Genomic DNA, 15,272 nt, shown 5'->3' on the forward strand with positions numbered 1-15,272 from the left:
CACAACATAGCCAAAGATGATTTCAGATAAAAAAGTTTATAATATGCTTAATTGAAGAAAAGAAAAAAAAAAAAAAAAAGACAAACAGACTAAATATATTGACCACTCTCTTAACAACCTGGTCCTGATTACTGTTTCAAATGTCCATGTTTAGAGGGTAATGTACAAAAGATGCTCTACTGAGACTCATTTCACTTTAGGCACTTTTCTTTTTACTCTGGACTCCATCTTGCCCCTCTGTGCTTTTGTTCCTTTCTTTGCTGCAGCAGGTTTGGGTGCTTTCTTCAGCTGCTTCTTTTTCAATGGCTTCTACAAGAAACAGAGGAAATGAGTGTCTGCAATCCACCGAATTAAAAGAAACAGAACTACCTACATTTTCCCAAACTTTCAGTTAAAACGTTAAAAGGGGTTGAACTTAGATGTGAGCAGTACTGACCTCCAGTTTAGGCTTTTTGCTTTGTGTTTCTATGGGAACCAGCTGTGGGATTTCGTCCTCCTCTTCTTCTTCCTCCTCCTCTGCCTTCTTTTTAATCACCTTCTCCTCTCCCTTCCCGTCTGCAGTGGTATCTGTTTGTTTTGTGTCCTTTGTCTTTTTCTTCTTTTTGGCTGCTCCTTCCTGAAATTCACAAAACACACAAGCTGGTTATTTTACTTATTTCAATAAATCTGGACCTTACACGAGACACTGCTCTCACCTTTTCCTTGGGAGTCTGAGCATTCTTATCTGCCTGCGCCATCACACTGAGGTGGCTGAGGTCTGAGTTGTAGATGGGCAGGGCCACTGACGTTTGACTTTTTAAATGGATGAGCTTCAACACTGGTCCTTTCTGCAAATAGCAATAACAGAATAATTAAGTCGAAACGAGCTTAAAGCCAAATTAATGCTTGGTTATTAGTTCTACTACATGTATATGAAATATAAATATATATATATATATATATATATATATATATATATATATATATATATATATATATATATATACACACACACACACACACACACACACACACACACACACACACACACACACATATAAATATAATACATGTGGGGGATAATATGATACTGGTTAATGAGCTGGCACAGACAGAGCCTATTCCTTACTAGGTGTGAGGAACCGACATATCTTGACGAACTCTGAATGATCAATTCTAGGATGTATGGAACTGGAAAAGGAAATTTAGGGAAGTTTTGCAGGGAGTTGCACTGCTACAGAATTCAATTCATTACTGATACTGAATTGAATTTGTCCAACTGGCTGAATCAACCCTGATGAAAACACAAGACAATTTTCAGGGGTTAATAGACTCACCATACGTAATTTGGCCACCAGTGTTTGGACAGCAGCCTCAATGTTTTCTGTCACCTCATCTGCAGTCATGCTGGAGTGGGCAACATGAGCCATACTACAACATGGGACCATATTGCAAGATAATACAGGGTTAAAATGTGAAATTTCAAACTCACACTGTGGACAGTACTTGTAATTAGATCAATACGAGTAGTGACATCCAGGTATTTTCGTATCTGACGTGAGCTGGACATTAAATATTGTGTATCAAAGTTGTAGAGACAGGCTCCACAGGAAGAGGAGGTCCATCTGGATTTACATTGAGTCTCTATGGCACCAGCGTGACCCGTATCAACCACTGAACAGAATCGACAGGGTTGTTGTGAGGTGCTATCAATTCCACTGAAACATATTTAAACATTTTACAAAACTCAAATCTTTGTTTGCCTGCCTTTCGGACGCAACACTGAGATTTAAATGTTCACCTAAAGCTGAGGGGGGAAAAAAAAAAAAAAATCTCACCAGCAGCAGCCCTTGTTGGTAACCTTCAGGCTGGTGCCCTGGATGACACTCTTGATGTCTCTGGCCAGATGTTTGCTCTGCAGGTTCACACACAGTGGCTCCCTGGTACAGACATAAACAGGGTGAGAATATAGCAACTGTAGCTGCAGAACACCCCAATACAGACATACAAACAAAACAATTTAAGTACATACATGTCCAGATTTGTAGAAATAACTCAGTTTGGTACAAAATGTGTGAAAACCTGCCAGCATGGTAAGCTGGAATTCACTCTAAACTTTTTTTTTAAATTTTATTGCTCCTTTTATCTAACTGAGGGGTGATTATAATAATCTTTTCCATCATTTATCAGTCATCAAGCGCTCAATTTGCAGAACAAAGTTTTACTGTCACTTATTTTCTATTAGTGGATATCGACAATTGGCTTTCCACAGAACTTTGCTCAGCAACTTCACCTGTCTATGTAATTTGTTCTGTATTTCTAATCTAACACGTGTACCTGTGTGAGCCATGTCAAAGACATTTTCAACTGACGGAGACTAAAAATTTTCTGATTCACCCCTGAAACCCAAATTTTAACAACATTGGTCGTTTTATTTATTTATTTATTTGCTCTTGCAGCACTTGGTTGGCATTTCCTCTTTATTTTCACTGTACTGCAGCAGTCAAAGCTAAATGCAAACAGTAGAAAATAATTGATGTTATAGTATCACACAATCCACCCTACACTTAGAAACAAAATAGGAAACTGATTATTTCTTATGGAGCTGACAGGGATCCACGCCCAACAGACATCACGGCTCCAGCAAATCTCTGGTATTATGACAACACAGTAGGATAATTCTTACTTCTTCCTTTGGTAGAAATGTTTTCCGAGATGGGATGGCAGCAGGCGGCGGATGCGGTCATCTGAGAGAAACATGTCAAAGTTCCCTAGCAGTCTGCGCTTGGCTTCATACGGTTTGTACTCTGTCTTCAGGACCTTGTAGGGGATGATCTGCCAGAGATACAGAGGCAGATAATAACTGTGTTCGACATTAACAGGATGTTTAAATGCAGACCAGAAAACCTTGTTGGCTGGCAAAACACTAGATGTGGTTTTTAAGACTTAGGCGTTGACAAACTTTGCTATCATGAATGTGTATAATATCTATTTTACTCCACTGTACATTTCATGCGGAGAAATGCGTTTACTTCTCTGCTGCTATTCACGCAGAACGATCAAATCAGCAGCTGTCAGTTTTCCATGAGGACTCTGACTGGTATGTACCTCAGAAATGTTTTTGACACCATTTTCCTCCAGTAGTTTCTTATAAAACCTCTGGGTCTGCTCTGAGGTCATGTTGGGCTCATCTTTGGTGAAGAGGCAGACCTCGTCTGTGTCAGGCCGCTGGCCATGGGGCAATGGACTGAGGGCAGAGAATGCAGCGTCGTTATCAGTGATGATGTGAAAAAAATAACTGCTACACAAGAGCTACAGGTCAGGTATGTAGGCAGGTTTGCGTTTCTGTAGGTGGGACTCACATGCGGATGGTCTGTGCCTTTTTGGGGATCTTCCAGAGGGTGAAGAGCAGGCTAATCGGCTGAGTCTCGTCCAGGAACAGAGAGTCACGGGTGGACTTGGTTTTCAAGAAAGCCTGGAGAGCCTGAACGGCCTTTTTCACCTGACAGAGACATTAATTCCAGATTTACAAAAGACGACACAAACCCACAAACAAAGTCCAGTTTCACTCTACTCTTACTGGGCCACTGGGAATTAGCTTTGCGGCTAAACCAGTCACCAGGCAAACAAGTCAGCTAATGCTATCTAGCTTATGGTTGTTGTTGCTTCATAACAATATAATTGATCATAGTCACGTACACTTCTATTTACCGACATGCTATTTATAAAGAGTTTAAACGCGCTGCAACAAAAAAAGGCAGTTATTTACCTGACTCCGGTCTAACACAACTTCTATTTTATCAGCCATGCTGCCTGCTTCACGTGTGAATCACAGCCACGCGTGCGCAATGGGCATGCGCTACGTAACACGATACAAAACAAACTTTATTTGTCCTGAACATTAGGAAACTGTCGATGGAGCTGGGCAAGATGGTGGCCATTGCATAAGTTTTGTTTCGAGGTCCCAAAAGTTTTGAGTAAGAGTTGCTTTAACTGAAGATTTAAAAAAAAAAAAAAAAACTACGAAATGCCAACCTTAAATGACTGGCGTTTGAGAGAAAAGCACGATAAAGAAACAAGTCTAATACAGGGTTATTTTTTTGGAAGAAATGCAATGTTTGATAACCTAAACCAAGTTTAGCTAACCAGCCTGCTACAAGCTAGCTTGTCAGCTGAACGTTAAATTACCAACACGATAATGAGGACAGGAAGAGGGACCTTCTGATGGATTTTGACGATGAAAGCACGCTCCCTTTGTGCTCACCTTTACCTGAAAGCCCCGTGTCGAGTCCTAACTAAGCGTCCAACGCGGACATACTGAAAGCCACCCAGGAGTCGACCAGATTTACGTCTCTCGAACAAAATAAGTTAAAACCAAGCGGACATCGTGGAAGGGAGCATGGCTATTACCAGATATATCCTGTATTACCAATAGGATTACAGTACACCTCAGAATTTTACACAATATATATCCAACATATCTATATTTCTCCAAATTTTGAGATATTGGAAACAAATATAATTTTTGTAACAATCAACCAGAAAACTGATGCATTTATTTTTACTTTTATTTACATTGTTAATTTTTGGACTCCAATAAAAAATTATGTAATATGCAAAATTAATCATTAAAACTGGGTGTACAAATGTCGCTTGTTGATTCTGTACGGTACATTTTAAATAGATGAATGCAGAATAACTCATCCCCAATTTCACTGGATTTGTTATGTGACTTTAAAGATTATATTAAAACTTGAAAATTTGTCAGTTTTAAGTCATGATGGTACAGATATATTTCCATCTTAGTATGAAAGTCTCTGCACTGAAAAAAATATTAAAGTCAATTACAGGTGTAGGGTAGCCAAAAAGGGATTTAAAAAAAAAAAAATGCAGTTTAGACAAACTTCCGACAGTTGAAAAAGTCGGCATATATCCAGTTGTACCCATAATTAATGTGAATAAATCAGAGAACCATAATCGTATTGATATTTTTGGAACTATTACTATTCAAAAGGAAAATGTCAGGATTTGGTATAATGAATACTTACTGAAAAGAAAACAAGTACACCCTTCCTTTGCAGCTTGATCATTTATTTTCAGTTTAGATTATGTAACAGCTGTGTGTGTTTGTGAGTGTGTTCATCCTTGGTTCATCAGAGTAGTATGTGAGCTTAATTCAATTAAAACCATCTCATTTGGAGAGAGACCAAACTAAAAAATTTTGGTACAGCAATCCTTAAAACCAAATAAAATGTCCACTGGATTATTAATCCCATTCTTAAAAAGGGAGATGTACTTCGCAAATTACAATTACAGGCTAACTCTGCTCTTTTCCAGGATATGAAATCAATCAGTTTTGGTTTTTCTTCCCCAAACTCAGTATCACTGCATCCATCTCCATTCTAAAAACAAATGGCGTGGCCAGCCGACAGTGCGGTTAGCCGTGGGAGTACAGAAGGGGCACGTGTAGCTACATTAGTGGCATAGCTGAGCTCTCAATATGAGAAAGCTGACACACTGGACTTGGTCTCTCCTTTCATATTGTTCATCATAAAAACTGATTCAGTCTTGTTTTCTTAATTTCACGAAATTTTAATTCTCTTTCTTCACTCCTTGATGTCATGTCTTCTCTTCAGCATAGTTGTGTGTAAAGAGAGAGTAGCTGTTTGGGTCAACTCTAGCAGCATTTCTCCTCTGGTAACGAGTGGAATAACTCCATGCATACTGCCACTGTTGGATTTAGTCTTTTTCTGGCACCAGCTTCAGCACTTTGCCAATGGCGATAGTTTTGCCTGGAGGAGTAGTGTATGAAGAGAACAGAGGGATGAAATTGTGATACAAGACTTCTGTGCATTTCATTATGTCAGCACTAGGTGAAAAATAAGTAAGAAACGCACATCTATTGCAGTATCTCTGCTGGAACATTTACATCCTTTGTTTCCTTACAAACCAACTGTGAAAATTCTTTGAGAGGTTCTTCATAAATACTTTAGATAAACACATTCAAACAGTCTAACAAACACCCACAGTGTCCTTACCTTCGTCTCGCAGTGTGAATCGTCCCATCTGAGGGAAGTCTTTGAAGGTCTCTAAGCAGATGATTCCTGCTGCCCGGAGCCTGGCGATACACACCTGGTCCTGCTTAACAAAGCGTGGTCTTGTTTTGCTTTTCTCTCCCGTTTTCTTGTCCACCAGACAGATTAAGGCCTGCGGTCAGGATTTAAAGAATTTAACCACACTCCAGTCAGGCCAGGAGGCGATCAAAGACCACTGGCTACGCTACAAACTATAAATAAATGTTTCAGCAGCAGCTTGGAAAGTAAAGCATTAACTTACTGTGATTTGCACTTCTTCAATGCAGGTGTGGATGTGAAGGACCGCATTGTAACCAGGACAAATGATTGATTTGTGCTCAATGATGACAATCTGAAATGAAAGGAGCAATTGGGCAACATGCAAAAAGAATTTTAATATCAGAAGTCACAATCAGTTTATTTGACATACTCCTAAGTATAGTTTTCACAGTGCAGGCTATAAGAAAAAGTATTAATCAATATCCATATTTGAACATACTGCTCCAAAATTAAAATTTCCTAAGAACCACATGCCAGTAAAATGTGTCTTTGATAAATCAATTAAGAAGAGCAAGGTTCCTCGTTCCTGGTCTTTGTGCCAACTGGCTTCTGCACACTGGTTCTAATACGAGACAGTAAATCAAATCACACTAATGCTCTGCATCAAACAGGCTGCCGACTGACTGCCTGCTACGGTCGCTGTGTATAAATGTCCAGCCTTGAAATGGATCGATTTGCACAGCCCTCCTGCCCACAAAGACCCTGCTTTGACAGACCCGAACTCTAACCATTTGTGGCTGTTGCTATGCCAACCTGCAAAAAGATACAAGCATTTTTGGACAGCAGCAGTGGGGTGGCAGTAGATTGAATACAGGAGAATTTTTAGTTGACTTTACTGTATCTGTTGGCAACAAATGGAATGAATGAGAATTATTCAAGCCTTTAGCTGCGTGAACCCGCAACCTCAACCCAACAACTAATGATTATGAAAGTCAGATGTACGATAAGAAAACCGGCATGCAGTGACTTTGCTCATCTGATCTTTACCTGTGCGTCAAAGGTGCGACCGGAGTGGCAGAGGTTGTCAGGGCTACAGAGGATAAAACCAGGCAGGATTTCTTCTTCCTCAATGCCCTTCAGCCTCAACTTCAGATTTTCCCCAGGACCTGCATCATCTGTCTCTACATCATCGCTTAGCAGGCTCAGTACCTCCACTGTGTGCTGCAACACACACACACACACACACACACACACACACACACACACACACACACACAGACACACACACACACACAGACAAAAATCAGAGAAATTCAAATCAACCATCACCTCAGCTTCAGTAACTTGTGATGGGCATTCTTTATGTAAAACTAAATAAAACACAGCTGCAACAAGGACAAGAATCCTTGCCTTCTTCTATTTTATGTCAAGCTTTTCTTCAGTGAAAAAAATTATATTAGGTGGTCTTATGTATATACAGAAAATGAATTTGCTGATAATATATTGATGAACTTGTGAACATAATTTTTAATCGTTGCTGCATCATACTATTTTATGTATTAGTGTCCTCGGACTTTTAAATTGATCTTTGTTACATTTATTTGAGTGGTTACGAAAGTTTTCTCAATTAAGCACCTTGGACCCACTGAGTATATTTGCGCTTGGAACTCCAGAAAATTGAAAGTCATTGAATACATCCTGGCTCAGAAAACTCCCTCACAATTTCAAGAATGATGGCCTACTACATAGGTCTAAAAACACAGAAATTTGGAAGAGAATCCACTACAAGTCTCTGCAGAAAAGTCACAGTCCTGTCACATTTTGAGAAATGGGCTTTTTTACTTTGACAGCTGAGAAAATGAATACCACAGTAAGTTCTTGTCATCACTGTAAGATTGCCTGGCAACCAGGAGAGGCTTGAGGAAGTCACTGTGCACACCTAAGAAACAGCCCAGCACATATCCCCTCCTAAAAGCACATTGTGTCTTTTTAAACTTTGTTTTTTGCATGGATTAAACAAATGAAATACAGCATGTTAGTTAGTGAGCTTTAGATGTGCTGGTAGGTGGATTTTGTTAACTTAGGACAGTTGTTCCCCCTTGCTTCTAGTTTTTATGCTAAGATAGCCAGCTGCTGTCTATGGCTTCATACTTAGCCTACAAACAAGAGAGTCGTATCGATTTTCTCATCTAACTCTCAGGAGGAAAGCGAATAGGCATTTCCTAAAATGACAAACAATTGCTATAAAATGCAGTCATGAAAATACATTGGCTGTCAAAACAGTGTTTGGAGAAAAGTTGCATTCATTATTAGAGTAAATTCGGAAATCATTCAATTAGCATTTTACCTTTATTTTGAATTATTACTACCTTATCATTCTCTTATTCGCTATGTTAATTCAAAATGCATTAGTGTTGTTACAGGCATTACCAATAAATTGCAAAAAATGAGTCACTTCTACTGGCACTGTAAATACAACTTAATGATCATGGCTGAATTAACCTAAAGAGGAATGACTATGTAGAGGCTGCAGTGTGTGTGTGCGCGTGCGTGTAGTCATGTTTGTAGCCATGTTTGTGTGCTCTTGGAAAATAACCCAAGAGGAAGGAAAATTACAAACTGGAGAGGGAGCAAAGAAGATTTTGGCAAAGAAACACCAGTAGAAATTTTACGCCCACTCATATGCTATGGACAGTGCAGCGGAGAAGACAAGTTCCAGACCTCCAGCGGCTCACCTTGTACTTGTCTACAATAGGTAGTCTGACTGGTCCATCACTAGATCTGGTGAAGTTTGGCAAACTGTCCAGGTGGGCAATAAATGGCAAACCCCTGGTAAAGAAAAAAAAATATAAGATTGCCTGTTGTCAAAAATATATAATGAGTGCAGCTACCGTGTCTCCTGGTTGACCACGGGTGATTTGGACTCTGGCAGATTTTTTTTAAACAGAATTTTTATTCAAACCAAAGGTGGGTATAAAGTCTGAGGCAGCAGAAAATGTTGCAGCCAGCATAATGAAAAACTCCAGACTCCGTACAAAATAAAGCACCAAACTAAAACATAAAAACCCTCATAAATAATTAAAAAAAGGACAGATCTGCTCAATCCTTTTCCATAAGACCAGTAACCTGTGTTCACCAGCAAAGTGTTAAATGTGTACAACATAAAGACAGTCTTATTTATGAATAAACCATAATGTGCACAATTTACCAAGTTTCTTTTCATTAACCCCAATGAACTCGTTATTAGTATATGTCAACAAGCATTGCCCCCCACTCCACAATGAGTTGGTTAAAAAAAAAAAAAACATCACTAAAAAGTGTTTCATGAATATTTATGTATGAATTGCGCTAGTCTCTGTCCTCTGAGCAAATGCCTTTCATTTTTGAAAAAAAGGCCCTCTTCATACCAATTTGATTTGGTTTTAGAACACATACCATACTTAAATGCTAACTTCACAACTGTATGACATGAACTGTACCTTAGTCTATCTCATCATGTCCTGGGTTTTAACATGACTAAAAATTCCTGTAAACAGTAGTTACACACTTTGTAAACATTAAACAAAGCACCACTGCTCAGGTAAATGGAGTGGCTTGGCTTATCAGATAAAAATATTCAGCAAGTGGTACACAGCAACTGAGGAGGATTAAGGTACATACAATACTGCATCTAAAATTTGCCACGTGACCCATTTAACCTGACTATACTGTACTACATACTGTACTACCACTGAAAAGCATTCACAGAGCTGACTTACGTGTACCAGAGGCATTCAGGTACAGGGTCCTTGAGGTTGGCACCCGTGAGTCCAGAGCAAGGCATAAAGTGGATGTCCTTCTTGGGGTTGAAGCCAACCTTCTTCAGAAATGGCACCAGCTTCTCCTTACACTCCTCATACCTGTGGGAAGTTAACAAAAAGATTACATTATTTACTTAAAAAAACAAATAAATAACATTGCTGATTTGTTGCAAACAAATGAATGAATCAGCAGGACAACATCTTGCAGGATATCAGTCATTTAAAAGGCAGAGGGTGAGATTTTAATACCAATTCTCATATTTTCAAAACAAAGTCACAGATAAACAGTGTTGCCACCAATCTGATGTTATCTTTAAATTTGACTATTGCAGTGCGAGGAAAATAGGTATCAAAGGTTTCTCAAATCAATTTCTGTTTAATTTGGAACTACCACTGAGACAGTCTTATGGCCAAAATAAACACAATTCTATTTTCATCCAGACTGTTCACCTTTCTAGGCTCCAGTTGACAGTGGGGTCATCCATCTTGTTAATCAGGACAATGAGATGCTTGACTCCTGCTGTTTTAGCCAGCATGGCATGTTCCCGTGTCTGTCCACCCTTCTCAAAGCCGGTCTCAAACTCCCCCTTTCTCGCAGAAATCACCTGATTCAAACCAATAAGGCAGGCAGAAGTAGTTCCACCGTTTAGTGACAAACATTTAGAAGAAGAAATCCTGTGAGGTTTTTTATAAAATATACAATAAAAATGGTTTGTATATACTTCTGCTTGTGTTGAAAATGTCTCATAAGTGGAATCATTTACACATTGGATATGAAAAATATTTGCCTTACAAGAATCTTGTCATGTCTCCTCAAGCGTCTTAGGTCATGTTTTTCTGTTTCACATTTGTTGCTTTACTTCCTATTTGATTTTGTTACTCACCTCTCCTCTCATTTCAGATCCCCACTTCCTGCCCTCATTTGTTTCCCGCCTCAGATTGTCTGCCCCGCCCTGGTGTGTTTCACCTGTGTCATATTATGCCTGCCTCCTTTGTCTATTTAGTGTGCTCGCAGCTGCCTGTTCCACTTTGTCTTTGTCCCCAATGTCAAGGGTTCCAGCATTTTCCTACTGTTTTGTGTCCCTGGTTTTCTTGATCTCTGCTCGTGTTTTTGACCTTGCCTCTGCCTCGCCCTTTTTGGACTGTTTGCCTGACTGACTGCCTTTCTGTGTATTGAACCCTTTTTTCTGAGTAAATACTTTTTGATCATACTACTAAACTGTCTCCAAAGTTGTGCACTTGAGTCCTCATCCCTGTGTACCAGGTTTTGATAAATATCTGTGTCTGAGTTTTAGGGCAACTAAGTTTAATGGTTGGCTCTATGTCCACGTGCATCTCACCAGGACTGCCAGGTCAGCTTGTGATGCCCCACCAATCATGTTGGGGACAAAGCTCTTGTGTCCAGGGGCATCAAGGATGGTGAAATGTTTTTTCTCAGTCTCAAAGTAAGCTCTCCCAACTTCCACTGTTTTCCCCTTGTCTCTCTCCTCCTGGTTTGTGTCCAGAGCCCACGACAGGTACCTGTAGCAACCATGTTTATTTATTATGTTTTACAAAACTGTATTATGAGGACTTAAAATTACTATACATGTGTGGCAAACAAACTTCTTGTAATCACAACCAAACTTTTCCACATTTGCTTGAATAGTTCTCATCTAATTTCACAGTGATTAGCTGCTGAATGACTTGGAAAAAAATGCGAAATAATAAAATATGCTAGTTCAAATTTAGAGCCTCGGGAGGCTTCATCAACATATTTAAAGCAGTGTGTTGGAATTCATTCATATATATTAAGAACAAAAATGACAGGCATGTTGTTTTTAGACACAAGAAAATAAAGCTAAAACAAAATCCAGCTCCATGAAAGAAAACACAACAATTATGTAGAACAAATCATTTTCTGTCATACAAGTCCTAATCTCAGACACAACACAAGCCTTTCTCACCATGTCTCCCTGTTCTTTTCTTTAGCTTCTCTTTCATATTTCTCCAGGGTTCGCTTGTCCACCATTCCAGTTAAGTACCTTGCAACGAGAACACACAAAAAAAAGGAAATTTGGCAAAACAGGCGGCCATGTAAGTGACGATATTTATTTTATCTGTGGCATTATCTGAGCCAAAGTGAAAGTGAAGCTTAAACTGAAAAATACTGCTGCGCAAGAAACAACATTGTGGAGCCCCTCAGCAATATGATCAGCCAACAAAACATAAAAAATTGATTACTCACATGATCTGACCTCCGATAGTCGATTTTCCGGCATCTGACACATGAAAACAAGAAGAAATCATTTACGATGAATAAAACTTTCTATAATCTTCCCCAGATAAAATAATACACAAACACATACACGAGACGCACCTACGTGACCGATGAAGACCACGTTAACATGTTCTTTCTTGGGGGCATCTGGCGTTGCGAGAGCCACTTTGGGTATGGGTATCTCTTCCTCTTCCTCTTCCATCATCTCCTCATTCTCCTTCCTCGCAGCACCTTCTTCACACGCTCCTCCTGCCCCCAGGTCTTCCTGTCTTCCGCCTCCTCCACCTCCCCCTGGCTCCTCCTTCTGCTCCCATGTCTCTTCCTCTGTGGTCATTTCTGCCTCTGTGCCTCCATTCTCCACTGGAGCTAGAACCATACACATTTACTAAACCTACAGACTTGTTATTTCTCTGTTATGTTTGGATACCACAGACAACTCACAGCTTGGAGGGAGGAAGAACAGAACATACTTTTTGGCTGGAATGACAACTTGCAGACAGACCAAGAGTGAATGTTGACTGATTCCTGGACTTTATTCAAGCTGTGATATTTCTGCCAGTTTAATATATTTACCACATTTGCACAAAACTTTGGAATGAGATCCTCTCATGCACTTTAAAAATGTGCATAAACAATTCTAACTTCAAACACAGAATTGCACTGAGTCAAGTTAACTCATTAATTTGTATCTCCTGCACCATTATCATTCACATGCTTTATCTTACACGTTTCTTTTGTGTGTTATTTTTGGTAATTATTGTGTATTATGCAGGTCTAGATGTGTCATTTAATTTTATAGTAATTGATGTTGATTGTAGGGAACCCTCTGTAAATCTTCCCTCTCCAGCGTAAGGGTCAAGAAAACGAATATCTGACATTATGATTTCTGTGGTTTAATTGAAATAAACTGTAACTTCACTATCTAATCTGCCAGACTAACAGAAATATTTTTGTTGTAAAAACAGCTGCCCAACTCAACTTGTGATTGTGTTCTAGCATGGCTGCAAAAAATTACATTATATATATATATATATAATAAATAAATACATGTGTGTATAAATATCTACATATATATCTACATATAAATATATATATATATATATATATATATACACACACACACACACACACACACACACACACACACATATATATTTATATATATTTGTGCGTGTCTGCCATATAATAGCACATTTTCTTTAAATTAATTTACCCTCAAAAATAATCTAAAAAGAGTTGCAAGGCTTCATTGTGTGTTATTTCCTAGTCCTGTTCTCCTGTCCACAATGTTCTGCTGAGCAGATGTATACAAAAAAAAAAGGGTAACAAGAGTACACTGAAATCTGCTGAGCCCTGCAGAAGGAGCATCTTTCCATGGCAACACGCAAATAAGCCTCCCATTTCTGTGACTAAGAAATTATGCAGCCCAGCAGTCATGTACAATGCCTATTTTCTTCTCATGCCTTGTTGTTTATAATCAGCCTGTGAGGAATTGCTACTGGCAACTCAGAAAGCCATTTGTGCCCAGATTTTGTCAACAGCCTCATCATGCTGTAATTATAATTTGTCTTTCACACATTTCCAGAGAAATTTGAAGGGGTAAGTATTAGAACAAATATTACCATGAATGCGTGTGCGGGAATTGTGAAAAGGGAGGATTTTTCCATACCATACTCACTGTCTGTCTCTTGTATACACTATATCTCATCAAGTAGTTTTGTCGTCCTATGTCACTCTCTCTTCTATAGCTACAGTGCTCAGCCTCTCTTTTAAAAAACAAGAACACCACCAGTTCTCTGTAACTTGAGTAGAGGCACACAGAATCCCGTGGCAGGCCAAAAATGTGAATGAACCTGACTGGCAAATTAAAACTAGTCAGCACAAAGGGAATGTATTTTTCTGGAATACCCAGATACATTCAAATTGCTCTGACACACAGCAGGCCAGGGCCTTGTACATGTAGCGCTTGTCACATATCACAGTGTGTGCCGATGGGATGTCTATTTTGGGCATGGACAAGTGAGGTTGCATCATATTTTACATAGGCATCGGCACATGGGTTTACCAATGCCAGCAATCTAAATCACTAAGTTACACAAGTAGAGAATCAAAAGTGAGCCTCCAAGCTTTCCTAGTCTGCATGAGGTTTGGCCTTACATTTCGAATCCAACTGCAGTTAAATTTGCACACTTGAGCCTATAACCACACTGCCATGTGGTAAAAACCTGCCTGTAGGCCAGATTTGTAATTTAATAACCTGAAACATGCAGTGCCTGGAGTATACTGTGAATGCATACCGGCTGTTTCTGCCACCTCCATGCTGGCAACTGAATCAGGGGCACCTTTGAGGAGAGAACACAAAGCATGTCAAAACTTTCATAAATATTTATTAGACATGGGTGGTCACGTTTTACGTTTTCTTGCGAATGTTGCTGTTATAAATCAGCTATTGCATTATTACAACACATGGCTGACACTCAGGCCGACTTGTTGACTAGTTAGTGGAAATGCGATAACTATGGCACCGGCTGGAGTGAGCACGGCGAGTTGCAGTCAGGAAGGCTAACTTAGCTGGATTAGCACGCAAGCTAGCAAGTTAAGCTAACTTCCAGCCAGCTGTCTGGCATTCACTTACCGTCTGAAGCCGGCAATTCCACGGCGCTGGTTTGAAGGAAGCTCGGTACAAAAACCGGGGCGTTAACGTTGGGGACAAACGGCTTGGCGTTGACGTTGAGGGCAGCGAAGGCGGTCGGGAGCCCCGCCGCCGTAGCCAGGGCCTCGACATCCTCCTCCAGTTCCCACGAATCTGGGGCTGTGTCTCTCGGGTCCATCGCTCCTTTCTCCAGAGTTGACAAGCTTTCCACTACCGCAAAAGGCGTATGATTTTTGTGGTTCCGTTAAAACGCGTTTAGTTGCTGGTGTGTTTTAGACTCTTAGCAGCACGTTTGGTGAAGTCCCCATTGCTTTGTTAAACCTTGCTTTGGCAAGCACATATATCCCGTAGCCGACGATAAGTGGTGTACAGCCGTTGCACGTCCTGCAACCACCTCTAGAGGCCAGCACCGGACTTCTGCTTATTGTAACGTTACCTTCATGTTCAATACCAACTTTACATTTCTCTTTGTCTCTGCAGGTAAATTGAGCAATCTCTCTCTCATC

The 15,272-nt window shown here is 39.8% G+C and overlaps 2 protein-coding genes and 1 non-coding gene across 4 annotated transcripts; all 3 read right to left on the minus strand.

The window, feature by feature from the left end:
• Positions 1 to 78: 78 nt before the first annotated feature.
• rsl1d1 (ribosomal L1 domain containing 1) lies at positions 79 to 3,880 on the minus strand. 2 transcript variants are annotated; one of them, XM_040135830.1, is made up of 9 exons: positions 3,749 to 3,880; positions 3,342 to 3,481; positions 3,088 to 3,226; positions 2,666 to 2,814; positions 1,818 to 1,919; positions 1,317 to 1,410; positions 696 to 827; positions 437 to 616; positions 79 to 309 (listed from the first exon to the last, which is right to left on the minus strand). In XM_040135830.1, exons 1-9 carry the CDS (start codon positions 3,785 to 3,787, stop codon positions 187 to 189), a joined length of 1,098 nt encoding a protein of 365 aa, XP_039991764.1. In that variant the 5' UTR covers positions 3,788 to 3,880; the 3' UTR covers positions 79 to 186. The 2 variants fall into 2 exon arrangements, with proteins under 2 accessions (XP_039991764.1, XP_039991765.1); XM_040135831.1 differs by lacking the exon at positions 3,749 to 3,880 and adding an exon at positions 3,679 to 3,732.
• LOC120794897 lies at positions 1,556 to 1,686 on the minus strand. Its single transcript, XR_005708178.1, has one exon. It is a non-coding gene; the product is annotated as a small nucleolar RNA SNORA55 (small nucleolar RNA).
• A 3,558-nt stretch (positions 3,881 to 7,438) lies between the features above and the next one.
• On the minus strand, positions 7,439 to 15,181 carry gspt1 (G1 to S phase transition 1). The gene is made up of 9 exons (XM_040135485.1): positions 14,749 to 15,181; positions 14,411 to 14,455; positions 12,213 to 12,479; positions 12,081 to 12,114; positions 11,800 to 11,877; positions 11,194 to 11,374; positions 10,304 to 10,458; positions 9,812 to 9,952; positions 7,439 to 8,882 (listed from the first exon to the last, which is right to left on the minus strand). Exons 1-9 carry the CDS (start codon positions 14,942 to 14,944, stop codon positions 8,732 to 8,734), a joined length of 1,248 nt encoding a protein of 415 aa, XP_039991419.1. The 5' UTR covers positions 14,945 to 15,181; the 3' UTR covers positions 7,439 to 8,731.
• Between the last annotated feature and the right edge of the window lie 91 nt (positions 15,182 to 15,272).

The sequence above is a fragment of the Xiphias gladius genome, chromosome 9, assembly GCF_016859285.1.
Source record: "Xiphias gladius isolate SHS-SW01 ecotype Sanya breed wild chromosome 9, ASM1685928v1, whole genome shotgun sequence".
In the NCBI taxonomy this organism is placed as follows: Eukaryota; Metazoa; Chordata; class Actinopteri; order Istiophoriformes; family Xiphiidae; genus Xiphias; species Xiphias gladius.